Source organism: Eriocheir sinensis, chromosome 38 (genome assembly GCF_024679095.1).
Source record: "Eriocheir sinensis breed Jianghai 21 chromosome 38, ASM2467909v1, whole genome shotgun sequence".
Taxonomy (NCBI): Eukaryota; Metazoa; Arthropoda; class Malacostraca; order Decapoda; family Varunidae; genus Eriocheir; species Eriocheir sinensis.
The window spans coordinates 5,097,104-5,113,105 of NC_066546.1; the positions used below are offsets into that span (position 1 = coordinate 5,097,104).

A 16,002-nucleotide genomic window follows, 5' to 3' on the forward strand; every position below is an offset into this window, starting at 1 on the left:
AGTCACAAATGTTTGAAAATACAGGCCAAAGACAGAAGGAAACAACAGTGGGCTGGCTACTATCAGTTTCTTCATCATCTCTTCGTCCATGTAGTGAAACGCTATTCTTATAATCGTCAACAGCTTGTAAGTTTCTCCAGCAATCTTGTTGATGTATTTTTCTGGTGACAGATCATTCTGGACCTATTCTCTGACTCTCTGATCTACCCTAACAGTGTATCCTTTCAGTTTCATTAAAAGTCAATAAAATGTTAGCCTCAATAAGTACTTCTGAGTGGCCCAACTAGAAAACATGCCAACCTGAGTAAGATGGATCTGAGTGGCCTCAATGTCATCACTGGCATTCATGATGGCACTCTCAGCAGCATCCTGGGCATTGGCAGCCTCCTCTAAGGCCTCCACCACACGCTCTGCCACTCCCAGGGTGCCCTCAGCCCGCCTCTTAGCCTGGTCGGCACGCTCTGTGGGGAATGCAACACACACTTACTAGAGATAGGGAGTCTCTTCTTCATCTTATCTCCAGCTGGATTATGTCTATTTCATCTTCCTACAACACAATACCTGGATGGGAAAATATATGAAAATCATCTACTTTTAATATTACTTTAATCAAATTACAACACTTAAGAAATTTTGTTAACATTCTTTGCTCTGTGTGTGTTTGTGTTTGTGTGTGTGTATTTACCTTTTTTATTTATTTATTTATTTAATTTTTTTTTTTTTACATCGTGGCCTTTTGCGCCGGTAGGCTTCTTCCTGGTGGATCCTGATGGTCGGCCCAGCCCATTCTGGTGCAGGCGAGTGTTTTATAGTGGCGCCATCTTGCATTGCCTCATGCTGCCCTCCCGGAGCTCATCTTTAATCCTAGAATCTAGAGTCCGGGTTGATAGGTGATCTTCTGGACAGCATGTGGGTAGTTTTAAGCCACTCAGCGGATGCTGAAAAATCCCAGCTTGGTGGCACCGGGTGGGGATTGAACTTGCGTCATCCTGAACGTGGCGCCATCACGCTATCCATTCAGATACCGCCTCCCCAAGTTGTATTTACTTAGTTGTCATATACAGGAAGTGAGTTACGTTCATGTGGTCCCGTCTCTGAGTCTCAATTGGTCAAACTTTGCTTTAACCCCTTTAACATGAGGTGAGGGGCGCTGTTTTGGCCCGGCCGTAGTGAAGGGGTTAAACTCGTTTATGTTTCTGGATTGAACAATATTTTTGTCTAGGCTGTTTCACTGGTCGATGCATCTATTGGGGAAGCTGTATTTCTTAGCATCTTTCAAGTATCTTGTCATTCTCAGTTTCCTTTCATGTTCTCTGGATGCTCTACCATCCCATACAAACAGATCCTCTCTTTCAATCTTATCTATTCCCATCATCACCCTGAAAACTGCAATCATATCACCTCTCTTCTTTCTCTTAGGGATCATAACCCCAACTTTTCCAATCTTTCTTGGTACAATAAGTCTTCCAGGCTAGGGACTGCCTTGGTGGCTGCTCTCTGGATTCTTTTGATCTTGTGTATGTGCTTCTTTTTGTGTGGGGACCATATTACTGCTGCATATTCTAATTTTGGATGAATCATAGCTACTATCAGTTTCTTCATCATCTCTTCATTCATGTAGTGAAACGCTATTCTTATATTCGTCAACAGCTTGTACGTTTCTCCAACAATCTTGTTAATGTGTTTTTCTGGTGACAGATTATCCTGGACTAACACTCCCAGGTCTTTTTCCCCTTTTGCTTTATGGATCTTTTCCTTTCCAAGTGTATTTACCTATTTGTATTTACCTATTTGTAGTCTATCGGGCCTGAGCTAATCTCTACTAGTCCCATCTCCATATCTACATTCATTGAGCCTTTCCTTCATTTGTTGGACACTGCTCGCCTCCACCACCTCTTCTCACAAGCTGTTCCATGTGTTAACACTTCTATGTGGAAAACTATACTTTTTCAAGTCACTCAAAAAGGTTCCTTTATTAAATTCCTTTCCATGTTCTCTCAGCCCCTGCGTTCTCGCAGTTAAGAAGAGATCATCTCCATCCACCTTATCAAACTTATTTACCAACTTGTACAGCATGATCAGATCTCCTCTCCCCCTTCTTTGTTCCAGTGTCGTCAATTCCATCTCCTTCAATCTGTCTTCATACGTCATATTCGAGAGTTCTGGGACCATTTTAGTTGTAATTCTCTGTATCCTTTCTAACTTTCTGATATCCTTTTTTTTGTGAGGCAACCACACAACTGCAGCATATTCAAGTTTTGGTCTTATCATTGTTGTTATTATATTCTTCATCATTTCTTTGTCCATAAAATGGAATGATACCCTTATATTTTGCATCATCCTGTAGGTTTCTCCAAACAGCTTGTTTATGTGCTTTTCTGGGGATGTGTGTCTTGCATCGTTACTCCCAAATCTTTTTCTTCATGCACCACCTTTAAGTTTTCTTCTCCCATCCTGTATGTTTTCCTTGGTCTTTTTTTTACTTTTCCCCATTTCCATAACTTGGCACTTGTTTGCATTATATTCCATCTCCCATAACTGGCTCCACCTATATATTCTGTCCAGGTCTTTTTGCAGCTCCTCACAATCTTCCTCCATCCTCACTTTTCTTATTAACTTTGCATCATCTGCAAAAAGGCTAATATAATTTTTTATACCTTTTGGAATATCATTTATATATATTATAAACATTGTGGGTGCCAGAACTGAGCCTTGGGGAACTCCACTCTACTCTCCTCCAATTTGATTTCTCTTCTCTAATCACTGTCCTCATTTCTCTTCCCATTAAGTAATCCTTCATTCACTCGATAATCTTCCCGCTCATTCCTCCCCACTGCTGTAGTTTCCAGATTAACCTTTTGTGCAGAACCTTGTCAAAAGCTTTTTTCAAATCGAGATATACACAACCAGCCCAACCTTCTCTCTCTTGCACCACGTCTATGGCTTTTGAGTAGAAACATAGTAAGTTAGTGACTCATGATTTCCCTTTTCTAAATCCAAACTGTCCTTCATTTATCATGTTTTCCTTTTCTAAATGTTCAACCCATTGTTTTTTTATTATATTTTCACAAATCTTGCACATATGTAGCAGCTAGTCACCCATACAAATCGTTGTATGCTCTCCCCAGTGACTCAATGAAAATGGTGCGGCAGGACAAACTGTTTTAATTGTTGTGCTCTTTTGTCCAGTGTTCTGTGTTTCTTTGGCATCTTCAATTGGTTATCTTTTGTTACTTGTTTATCTTCCACTGTCTGTCCTCATCTTGCTACAGTTCTCTTCTACATATTGTTTACTACACACACCAACATTTATATGTCATTCACACTACACTACATCTTCACAAACGCATACATACACAAACACCTTTTCTATGTGTTGTGTTTGTCTTAATGACCTTTGTATGTTTGTTCAAATAAATAACCCTGACGGATATTGCCTTTTTGTATCCGTGAACCAATTAGCGCTTAGAACACTCACTAAGTCACTTACACACACACTTGTCAAAGACAAGTGTGTGTGTGTGTGTGTGTGTGTACCTTTGAGCCGCTGAGCAAGGTCCAGGTCATTTCTCGTGGCATCAATGATGGCATCAATGTTGGTCAAAGAGTCAATGGTGAGTGAGATACGCTCGGCCAGGTTTGTGATCTGCTCAGGCTTCAGGGAGATGTCCAGAGCCAGAACCTGCACAATACAAATTATGCATCAATAAATTAAGTGCAATATCTTTATGGAGCAAGAGATACAACTTTTGTGACATAAGTGACATAATTAAACTGTTCAGATCAAACCAGAGGCAAATTTAAACTGACTTTAAATCAGAAGAATGATAAATCACCTGAATTCACAGTTTGAGATGCAAGATGAATTATAGTTGTGTGTACAGACAGCAAGATTCCTGCATACTCACCTGTTCTGCTAGTGTCTTAATGTCACTAGGACTTGAGCCGGGTGTGCTGTAGTACTCCTGAATCTCCTCCAAGAGTCTGTTAATTTCTGTTTTGTAGAAGGAAGAGGTATTGAGGTTCTGGAGTATAAGATCAAATGCCATCTTTGCCAAATCAAAGGCCACGTCTGATTGCCGCTTAGCTGCAGACACACCCCTCAGCAGCTCATCGGCAGAGGCTTCCTTCTTTTTGAGCTCCGTCTCAGCATCCTCTGCAAACCTGAGGGCCAGGCTGACAGTGTTGACCAGTCCATTGTTGCAGGAGAGGCCGCCACACTTGCCACAGCCTGCGCCACCACAGAGGGTGTCACAAGGGTCTCCACGTTTGTCACACACTTGCTCATTAAGGTCAGGCATGCCGTCCTCCACTCCATCTAGTAAACCGCTCAGCTCTGCCAGTCTTGCTTCATTCTCTGCTTGTGTGCGGTTGAAGCGGTCACCCACATGCAACAAAAGGTTCTCGGTGCGGCGTCGGTTCCTCTCTGACTCAGAGATGATGACCTCCGTGAGGCCGACTCTGTCCTGGGCAGCACGAGAGCGTTCACCAGCAGTGCGGGTTAAGTTGAGGGCTCCTGAGAAATAAAGTCACTGGTCAGAGTGAAATAAGGGATTCAGAGACAATTCAACAACCCAAATAATGTAGTACAGGCCTCCCTTGTAACATGTTTGGGTTAAATATAGCTTAAAAATTGATTTTAAAGTGATTGATCACATACCAATAGCACCATAACATGGGTTTAATGAGGATTTCTTCAAGACACTAAAAAATAATGAAGAACTGATCATAAAAGAGGCCTTAAACAAATTCATGAATGCTTACATGTAATAATTCCTTTAAAAATATATAATTAATTATTTTAACCCTCTCGTGCACGATGACGCGTTTCGCGTCATCAATGGTAAAAGGTCCTGGCACACGATGACGCAAAACGTGCCATTAAAAGTTAAAAAAAATTGATTAAAAATTAAGTTTTTGGTGAAAGTGCGTCAAATTTGGGAGCGTCATTTGTTGGGATAAGTTCTTAATGGTAACATATGGCAACCTTTCTAAGGAGTGTAGATGAGGAGCGATGAGCGTAGATGAGGAGCGTCAACTCTGTAGATTACTTTAAAAAAAACCCAGTTTTCTTGGTGTAACTCGGAAACTAATAGGCGTATGAGGATTTTGACGATGTCATAAGAATCCTCACTAAACTCCGCTTCGAAACATATATTCAGCTAAAAAAAGTTGGCCCACAAAATTTCAAAATTTCAAGCTAGCAAGTGGGGAAGGGTTGGTACTTAGGATTTATTGTCTACAATAGTCTATATGGAGACTTGAAACGAGTTTGTATTGTTTATTTTCCTCTATTTTTATATGCGCATGTTTTAGTACAAGTCTTTATGAAGCCATTGATACCAACTTTATTGGGGTGCAATATATCTGTGAGGGTAAAATACGTCCAGGAATGTAGAGTATCGCAGCAGCAAAAAAAGGCCAGTCGGGCCTGAGAAATGCATGGTGAATGGAACAGAAACTTATTGGAAACTTACGGTACGCGAGAGGGTTAATGAAATTAAAATTATTTAATGAAATAGAAATGGAACAAAAAATAAAATAAAATAAGCAGGATTCTTAGAATTTAGATTTTTGAGAACTTACGAATAATAATTCTCCTCCACTGAGATGGTAGCAACTTACAAAATCATTTCACTCCTATCAGATAACAGAAACCAAATAATACCAGAGTCCAATCAGCACTTACATTACAACCACACGAAAGCTAGTGGAAAACCTTAATAAGGTCAGTCAAGCAGAGTCAACATAAAAACTCTGGAATCCTAATCAACACTGACCCTCGACATTCCCTTCCTGAAGCTTGGTTGCTTTGGCTTTGAGGTCCCCGGCATCGTCCCTCAGCTCTTCAGCCTGGACGCGCAGGTCAGCCAGGGCATTCTTGGCCAAGTCTATCCTCTGGCTGGTGTTGTCTACGCCCAGCTCCAGCCCCCCTAAGTCTGCTGAGGCCACGTTCAAGCTCTCACTGAAAGAATGCAACAGTCATTTACATGGTTAGGTTAGTCAAGCTATCTAGTTAAGATAAAAGAACTTAGAAGATGGATATAGATGGAGAGAAGCTGGAAGACAATTTAGAGAAAGACGTGAAGGATAGGTAAATGAGGAGGAGAGGTTGAAGGAGGAAAATAGAGAGGATAATCAAGAAGAAAGAAGGAAAGAGAAGGTAAAAGGAGAAGAGGGTAAGGAAAAAATATACAGCAGTAAGAATAAGATAATGAAAGTTCCCTATTCATGATTCCACTCTGGATATGACTGGTGTGAACCCTACTGAGTCCCTTGGTATATGATAAACTTAACCATACATCTGTTTTTTTACAGTAAGGGAAGCAGCTCAAGGGTAAAAATAAATAAAAACCGAAAAAGCCCACTGTAAATAAAAACAAAGAAGCCCACAAAAAAAAAGTTGATTTACTGAATATGAGAACAAGAGCCTTTTTAGAATGTATCCCAATAATGCCTGGCAACCAACATAAGATAGTTAACCCTACATCTAGCAAAGATAAAATGGGTCAATTTACTGAGTATGAGGACAAGTAAGTTTTTTGTTATGTCCTTCACTCAAGCCTACCAACCTGAGCTCTGTAATGAGTTCCTGCAGGAAGGCAAGGCTCTGGGAGGTCATGTTGGCTGAGAGTAGAATATCCCGCACGTCATTGATCTTCTCCTCCATGGACTCAAACTCATGACTGTACGCTCCTGTGGCTCCCGTCTGCTTAATCTCCCCAGCAGCAGCTATTAGGGCCTGCGTGCGCTCTGGGGAAGGTGATCAGCTGACTTATGTGGCAATTGTGCTGGAGTGAAACTTATGTGGCAAGAGTGGAGTGTTCAGTTGACTTAGTGGCAAGTGTTCAGGTGACTTATGTGGCAAGACCAATGGGGTGAAACTTGTGTGGCAAGACTGCTGGAGTAAAAATGGACAATTGTGAAAATGCAGATTGATCAGCATTGCTATTTCCTTTGACAACAGTTAATTTTCAAACCTCAGCATATTAATTTTATGATGTATTTTTCTTCCCTAATGTGAGTTCTTAAATGGAATGGCAGAGAGTGTGAAATGGCTAACACATACTGCACCCTTGGCATCATCATAACAACATAAAGACAATCCACAGCACCGTTTCAAGCATACCTTTGAGCTCAGTGAGGATGAAGTCCCAGTTGTCAAAACATTCACCACAGGGCTGGCAGTAAGGTGCCTGCCCGGTGAAGCCTCGTGCACACTCGTCGCATTTCTCCCCACCAATCCCTTCACGGCACTGACATTGGCCAGTCTCGTGGTTACACTGCAAGGTCTCTGAGCCATCGCGGTTACAATTACAAGCTGTGGGTGAGAGATGAAGTGTTTGGGGATTATGATAACGATTTTCATATTGTTTCTGGTGAAGGAAGTCCATTAAAGGTTGAAATAAAGAAACAGACGAAGATATATTACTGAAGTTTGTCGTTATTTATACTGAAGACAATGGGACAGACAAGCACACTACAGAAACAAAAACACACCTACATTACTTGACGAGATTATGTTTATGCTTCAGTAAAAAGGAAAAACTTAACAGGACAAAATCATAAATATGTTAATCATGGAGGTTATATTTCTATTTCAGACAAAGGGAAGGACTTACACAGGCACTCCACTTGAGGGTCTCCGTAGTAGTTGGTCTCACACTGGTTACACTGCCGCCCGCCAAAGCCTGACCGACAGTGGCACTGCCCGTCAAACTGTGAAGGAAAACGATGGCATAGTAAGATAGAAAAAGAGGGTCACCTTCATACACAAACTGCCTAAGTCATTTTTTCTCCTTTTTGGAAAGCCATATAAAAACAGTAATTTTTTTCATTTTTCATATCAGAGGCAGATGAGTTAAGTCAAATTTTAGAACACTCACACTCAAGAATGACAACAATACTCATCTAAAAAAATTCAAACAATAAACAAAAATATAGGAAAAGTTTGTTGAAGTCTGTCTTACTTTCAAAACAAGAAACAATTATCAACCAGAAAAAATATCAGTAAGCAATATTTAATCCAAACGATGAGGGTAAAGAATGAAACTGATATAACACAGAGAAAAAAATAATGAAGCTCACTCTTTCAAAACAGCCACTATCTATAAACCAGAAAAATAATAAACGGCAATGAAACCAAACACACAAAGCAGGTAATCAAACTATTTTACTCATTTTCTTGACTCACAGAGCGCCTTAACTGCCATGCTTCACGCTGGAGGAAGGAAGTGTAGAGCTTAGAACATGTCCACAGTATAAGCAGTCTGAGCAATCTATTATAAAGGCTGTGCTCACTGCTAAACAGAGTGACTATCTTCCAAACCAAACCAAGAGCAGTCTGAGCAATCTATTATAAAGGCTGTGCTCACTGCTAAACAGAGTGACTATCTTCCAAACCAAACCAAGACCACTGGCTGCTGGAACAAGCCCTGTATTCTACTTCATTCATTCAAAGCCCACTTTATATATTATTCAGTTTTCAAGAGCACTAGTTATTTTCAGTGAAGAGTACTAGTTTGGAAATGGTGTGTGCAAATTAATGAAAGTCCTGATACTGAACTTGACCCTGTACTTTTCCATTTCATCTATCCCAAACCCAATTTATACCTCAGTTTTCAAGAGTGAAAAATTATTTTTTAGAGAGGCTTGCTACTTGAAATGGTGTGTGCAAATTGGTGTACATACCCAATTCCTTACACTTGTTCCCTGAGACTACCTTCCATTCCCTTTTAGATACTTAACCCTTAAACGATGGCCATCGTTTATTTAATCAAATATGGCGCAGGCCACACAGACGGCCATCGTTTATTTAATCAGACTATATCGCGCCACTAATTTAAATGTTGAGATCAAATTTGGCAGGTTTTGTGACTTGCCGAGTTGTTTGCCAGCATAATTTATCTGATCCACATGGATTTGAGATAAGATCATTAGTCCTCACTGTGCAGCCCTGGAACCCAAAGATAAGAAAACACAGGGAAACACAGTGAGGCATCAGGACAGGATAGAGAGTGAAGATTATTCTGAGTACAATGATAACAGTGGTGAAAACATTGTGAATAGTGACAGCAGTAGTGAGAGTGACTTAAAGAGTGATGATGTTATTTCACCATCTGCACTCCACTCTAGCTCAGCAAGTGCTTCTATGACAGCAGTGCAGAGTAAGAAGGCTACGCATAAGGCATGTGTTCCCCCAACTGAAACAGCCAGGTCTGAGGAAGACTGAAAGTAAGTGAGTAAAGTAGATGTTGTCTAAATTATTTCAGTGTAAAGAACAATTCATATCATTGACATTCAGTTGTGAGAGGAAAAGTGAAGCATGCCGCCACTGTGGCCAGCCTGTCTTGACATATTGAGCGTCCTTGGTGGCAGCCCCTCCAAGCTGCCCGGAGCAGTGTTTCATGCAAGCAGCTCACACCCTGGCTATATTTCACATGCTCTATCGCCACTATTAACGTACCGCAATTTGGATTTGACCACTATGTTCTGTGAGTTAAGACGCTTCACACAATGTTAATAAACAAGAAAAAAATAGCAGCTGTTTTTACCCGTATCCAGGGACCATTCAGTGAAAACAATACTCATCGTTTAAGGGTTAAGCTCACTCAGTTTTCAAGAGTACTATTTTTTTCTAAGAGGATTACTAGTTGAAATGGTGTGTGCAAATTGATGAAAGTACCCTATTCCTTAAACCCCTTCCCTGATACTATACCACATTCCCTTTTAGATATAATTTCAACACAAATTCCACACGAATGCCTCACCTCATTGCACTGGTTTGAGTAGGAGCCAACAAGGTCACATGCACACGCCTCACAGCCACTGCCTGAGGCTATCTTCCAGTGGCTTGGAGCACAGCGGTCACACTCCAGCCCCAGCACGTTGGGCAGACAAGGGCACTGGCCTGTTTCGTGGTCACAGGCGCCAATGGTCTGGTTGGTGCCCAGCAGGTTACACACACAAGCTGGTAAAGGGAGATGTAGTATGGTAAAGGTTCGTATATGGTACACACACATGCTGGTAGGGGAGATGTAGTATGGTAAAGGTTCTTATATGGTTCACTCATGGGCCAAAATTGTGCTCGTCCTTTCTTTTTCCTCTGTTCCTATTCTTTTAGTTTCCTTTCATTTTCATCCTCATAACATCTTTTTATTTTCATTTTTTATCCCTTAGTCTGTCTCCTAATACCAGTCATACACACACAGAAAAAAAAAGATAAGAAATTGAAAGATAAATCAATCAATGTAGATATAAATACACTGCAGGCTTTTTTTCATAACAAGCATTTTGTTTTTACTCGTTTTTGCCTTGGAGCTGCTTCCTTTGCTAAAAAAAAAGAAAAAAAAGAAGGAAGACCATCAGACTCACCCCAACACTTCCTTTGCTGTTAAAAAAGACAAAAAGAAGGAAGAAAATGAGAACTCACTCCGACACTCCTGGCTTAGGGCATCACCGTAGGTCCCTGGTTGGCAGCGCTCACAGTGGAAGCCAAAGGTGTTGAAGAGGCACTGCTGGCACTCTCCTGTCCTTGGGTCACAGTTGCCTGGCCGGGAGATGTCGATGTTGCTGCTGCAGTCACATGGTTGGCACTGGCCGCCTGGCACCTCAGGGTCGCCATAGTAGTTGTCGGCACAGACATCACAACGCGACCCTGGAACGTTAGTCATGTGGAGTGCCAATATTTGTGGACTTCCTCATAAAACATTCCTACTGATCACAATGAAGTGCCAATATTTGTGGACTTCCTCATAAAACATTCCTACTGATCACAATAAAGTGCCAATATTTGTGGACTTCCTCATAAAACATTCCTACTGATCACAATAAAGTGCCAATATTTGTGGACTTCATAAAACTTTCCTACTGATCACAAAAAAGTGCCAATATTTGTGGACTTCATAAAACTTTCCTACTGATCACAATGAAGTGCCAATATTGTGGACTTCTTCATAAAACTTTCCTACTGATCATTATGAAGTGCTAGTGTTTTTGCAGACTACTTAATGGAATTTTCTTTTTGATCATGTGTCGATACTTCTGGACTACATTTATATAATGAAATCTGGGGCTTAGAAATGAATGTCTAAATGTCTACTAAAGAGGATCTGGTGGGTCTTCAACTAAGAGAACTCCTGTAAAACTGAAAATAAACACAATTCTAATAAAAATATCCACATTTGGAGGAACTTTAAATGAAAATCCACAATAACATCAGGACACCGCTGAAACTAAGATCCAATAATCCTCTCTTGGCATCTCTTATCTTACATTCTCCAGCTTTTATTTATAGGATCATCTCGTGGCAGGCATTTCCTCATTTCGTATTCAGCCGTTAGCCTGTCCTCACTATCACCAAAGAACACTCACCAGCATAGCCCGGCTCACATTCACACACCACATCCTTGGTCCGCGGGTCGAGGGAGCAACGCGCAGCAAAGCTGTGGCCAGAGTCATCAGTTCCCGGACAAGGGCACGGGCGACACGCTATGCCCACCTCCAGCCTGGGGTCACCGTAGAAGCCCTCCACACACCTATGGTGAAAAAAAGAGAGCATTCACTTGTTACTACTACTGAAATTACACACACACACACACACACACACACACACACACACACACACACATATATACACACACACACACACACACACACACACACACACACACACGGCCCGCTAGCTCAGGGGTAGGGCGTCTGGCTCACAACGGAGTTCGATTCCCCAGCCGGGTGAAGATAAGTTGGGTTTATCTTCTTTCACGTGTAGCCCCTGTTCACCTAGCAGTGAGTAGATACGCAACGGCAGGCAAGGAGTTGTGACCTCGTTGTCACGGTGTGCTGTGTGTGAGTGGTCTCAGTCCTACCCAAAGATCGGTACTAAGAGCTCTGTGCTCTTCCGTAGGGGAACGGCTGGCTGTCTCGAGAGAGACCCGCAGCAGACCAAGAGGTGAATTACACACACACACACACACACACACACACACACACACACAGAGAGAGAGAGAGAGAGAGAGAGAGAGAGAGAGAGAGAGAGAGAGAGAGAGAGAGAGAGAGAGAGAGAGAGAGAGAGAGAGAGAGAGAGAGAGAGAGAGAGAGAGAGAGAGAGAGAGAGAGAGAGAGAGAGAGAGAGAGAGAGGTGAGAGAGAGTGAGAGTAGAGAGAGAGAGAGAGAGAGAGAGAGAGAGAGAGAGAGAGAGAGAGAGAGAGAGAGACAGAGAGAGAGAGAGTGAGAGAGAGAGAGAGAGAGAGAGAGAGAGAGAGAGAGAGAGAGAGAGAGAGAGAGAGAGAGAGAGAGAGAGAGAGAGAGAGAGAGAGAGAGAGAGAGAGAGAGAGAGAGAGAGAGAGAGAGAGAGAGAGAGAGAGAGAGAGAGAGAGAGAGAGAGAGAGAGAGAGAGAGAGAGAGAGAGAGAGAGAGAGAGGAGAGAGAGAGAGAGAGAGGAGAGAGAGAGAGAGAGAGAGAGAGAGAGAGAGAGAGAGAGAGAGAGAGAGAGAGAGAGAGAGAGAGAGAGAGAGAGAGAGAGAGAGGAGAGAGAGAGAGAGAGAGAGAGAGAGAGAGAGAGAGAGAGAGAGAGAGAGAGAGAGAGAGAGAGAGAGAGAGAGAGAGAGGGGGGGGGGGGGGGGGTAAACCAACAGACAGACAGGGTGACTCACCTTAGATATCAATGAGCTGAGAAGGATCATAAAAAGGTCTGACGGAAGGATACACAGACAAACCAAAAAACTCACATGACACAGAAAAATAAAACAAAATAAATCATAAAAACAGGCTGTGGGAAGAGGTAAACAGGCAGACCAACAGGGTGACTCACACAATTTAAAAATAAATAAATAAATAAATAAAAAAAAAGAAAAATGAAAAAGAGGCAGAGGAAAGGGTAGAGGCAAATCAACAAGATGACTAACATAGCATAGAAACCACAGGACAAAAGAAAATTCAATGACCAAGGGACAGACAGGAAGACCAACAAGACCGAGGAAAGGGTATACAGGCAAATCAAAAGGAGAACTCACACAGCACAGTTGGCGCCGGTGGTGTTGCCGCGACACTCATGACATATGCCGGTGTAGGAGTCGCAGGTGTCAGCGTGGCCGTTACACTCACACCGCTGACAGTTGGGGAAGTTCCAGAAGCCTGGTTGGCACTCTGAACACTGCCGACCGTATGTGTTGGGACGGCACTTACACTGGCCTGGGGAAAAAGAGATTGATTGAATGGCCTATGAATTCATGGCATCACAAATGGGAGAAAAAGGACAGTGAAATGCCAAGGTGATGCTTATTCATACACCTATACATGTTTAAGAGGAATATGAATCCCTTTTCCATATTTGTTGGCCACTGAAGTTCTACAAAAATGTTTCATGCCACTAATGTTATACTCTGCTAATGATTTTATCAAGACTTGGAAGTTAGAGAATGTGTCAAGCTGCTTCTATTAAACTTTGCTAACCATATCAGGACTGGAAACTTATCAGAGGCTACTTGAACATGGTGATCTGGGAAACAAAATACTAATCTTTCTCTTTTTATTCCTCTCTCTCATTTTAAAAGGCTTCAGATATGTTAGTATGTTTTGTTTTTATTCTTCTAATGATGGCTCTCTAGAACGTTCAACCCTTGACTGCCTCATCCATTTACACAAGATTCACCTGTTTGCTGGTTGCAGAAGTTATCCAGGGCTCCAACTGGGCTGCAGCCACACACTTTGCATCCCTCAGGGCCAAAGCCATAGGTCCCCGGGGCACAATGGTCACACCTGCGGCCAACAACGTTGGTCTTGCAGTCACACTGGCCGCCCAGGGAGCTGCAAATGCTGCTCTTGCTTCCAGTGCCATCACAGTGACAAGCTGAGGGAGGAAAACACTAGATTACACATATCCATGATACTTAGGTCCATATTCTGAAATGTATCACACTCCCATTACACCCTGGCTGAAATAAAACAACTTCCTGAAGGTTGCCTAACTATGCTTCACTCACTCCACATTTATCATGAGTTAGAGTAAACAAACTGAGATATCTTACTCTACAAAGGTTATAAAGCAGAACACAGTCCACTCACAGTAGGCTTGTCCATACACCCAGAAGCCAATGCTGTCCAGATGCTTCTGCTTGCACACCTCAGGCACAGTGGCAAGGTCCTGTCCCTCGTAGAAGGTCTCACTACACCTATATCGGTCATACTCCTGCCGGCGGTTGTCACTCTCCAGCGAGCCGGAGTAGAAGTTAATGCTTTCAACACGAGGGATGAGAACAATCTGAAGGGAGGACAGAGAAGCATTCCTGACTTACTATCATTACCAAAAGAAAAGGGAACAATGCAGGGAGCCAAAATATGTAGGAGAAAATATAAGAGAGCAACTGCTAGGGATGAAATACAATACAAGACCCAATATAAAATAATCTTCATGCTCTGAAAAATAAGGAAAGTCTCTCTTAACATGACCAACTTACTGAGTCATTACCAAACAAGCAGGGATCCAAAATATGTAATACGGAATATAAAAAACAAAGAAATTGCTAGAAGTAAGATACAAGAACCAATATGAAGCCATCCTGATGTAGTGAGAAGTAAGCAGAGTCAAACTCTCTTTTCATGGCCAACCTACTGAGTCAATGAGGACAGATGCTGAGGGAGAGTCAGTGTTGGCATTGGACCTCCTGAAGTCAATCCTGATCTTGTAGCGCTTGCCAGCCTCCAGACAAGCAGGCGGGAATAGCTTCACGTGACGGCGGCCTGCGGTAGTCAAGGAAATCAACACTGCGTTCAGAAAATACAGCTTTCACATAAGTACATATATGTATACAAAATTTAAAAAGTGCAAGAGAAGTTTGAGACAATTCTAAGACCCTTACTGTCAGGCAGGTTGATCACCATCTGGTCGTCAGTGGGGCGAGTGTTTGCACAGGGGCCGTTGGGGTCTATGGGGCCAGGCCGTTCAATCGTCACCATCACATTCTCCCACACACCTCGGAACTGCAAGACAGGAATTGAATGTCAGACTCATGGGTGGTTCAGGGTGGCATGGGGCATATTTGTTCATTCCTAAAGCAAACAAAGAACAAGAAAAGAAGAAACAGGTGACTTAGGAGTGACAACAAAAAACTGAAACAACAGTGGTAAGGAATAGAAAAAAGGAGACAACAATAACCAAGGAAATGGAAATAATATAGTAACCTGTGGCTCATAGCGGATCACCAAATCGTAGTCCATGCTGGTCTCAATGTTCTCAATCTCAAACTCGAGGTAGGAGCCTTCGAACACCCGCATGAAGCCGAGACCCGTCCAAGTGGCCTCCCGTCCATCCAGCGACCGCATCACCACCTGGCAATTCTGTGTGGCGGCAGCGGCAACAACAGCATCGTTAGGACATTGTAAGGTTAAGCCATTGCCACACTCTCCATGAACTATTTAAATACTTCTCTTGGCATTGCTAGACTGTACGTGAACTTCTTAAATACTACTTCTTTCAGTACCTTACAACACTGCCAGACTCTCCATGAACTTGTTGAATACTTCTTTCAGCATCGTTTTAACACTGGCACACTCTACATGAACTTACTGAATACTTCTTTGACATCATCTAGACATTGCCTGACTGTGCATGACCTTTTCAAATACTTCTTTGGCATCACTAAAACATTGCCAGACTGTGCATGACCTTTTCAAATACTTCTTTGGCATCACTAAAACATTGCCAGACTGTGCATGACCTTTTCAAATACTTCTTTGGAATCACTAAAACACTGCCAGACTGTGCATGACCTTTTAAAATACTTCTTTGGCATCACTAAAACATTGCCAGACTGTGCATGACCTTTTCAAATACTTCTTTGGCATCACTAAAACATTGCCAGACTGTGCATGACCTTTTTAAATACTTCTTTCAGCACCATAAAGACATTGCCACACTCTCAATAAACTTCTTAACTACTTCTTTCAGCACCATAAAGACATTGCCACACTCTCAATAAACTTCTGAACTACTTCTTTCAACAC

At 42.2% G+C, this 16,002-nt stretch overlaps 1 protein-coding gene across 7 annotated transcripts in view; it reads right to left on the minus strand.

Annotated features, from left to right (window-relative positions):
• LOC127008567 (laminin subunit beta-1-like) overlaps positions 1-16,002 on the minus strand; it is a 49,990-nt gene that overhangs the window by 3,428 nt on the left and 30,560 nt on the right. For 5 of the 7 annotated variants that reach the window (XM_050880766.1, XM_050880767.1, XM_050880762.1 and 2 more), the window contains 17 exons: positions 15,181-15,336; positions 14,859-14,979; positions 14,612-14,739; positions 14,065-14,260; positions 13,652-13,849; positions 13,014-13,191; positions 11,374-11,537; positions 10,433-10,657; positions 9,771-9,970; positions 8,195-8,221; positions 7,623-7,719; positions 7,130-7,321; positions 6,573-6,753; positions 5,781-5,965; positions 3,909-4,516; positions 3,538-3,682; positions 301-461 (listed from right to left, as the gene is read on the minus strand). In XM_050880766.1, the coding sequence (XP_050736723.1) occupies positions 301-461; positions 3,538-3,682; positions 3,909-4,516; positions 5,781-5,965; positions 6,573-6,753; positions 7,130-7,321; positions 7,623-7,719; positions 8,195-8,221; positions 9,771-9,970; positions 10,433-10,657; positions 11,374-11,537; positions 13,014-13,191; positions 13,652-13,849; positions 14,065-14,260; positions 14,612-14,739; positions 14,859-14,979; positions 15,181-15,336 (3,162 nt within the window). The remainder of the gene's footprint in view (positions 1-300; positions 462-3,537; positions 3,683-3,908; positions 4,517-5,780; positions 5,966-6,572; positions 6,754-7,129; positions 7,322-7,622; positions 7,720-8,194; positions 8,222-9,770; positions 9,971-10,432; positions 10,658-11,373; positions 11,538-13,013; positions 13,192-13,651; positions 13,850-14,064; positions 14,261-14,611; positions 14,740-14,858; positions 14,980-15,180; positions 15,337-16,002) is intronic. The other 2 variants (XM_050880765.1, XM_050880769.1) reach the window with 1 other exon arrangement.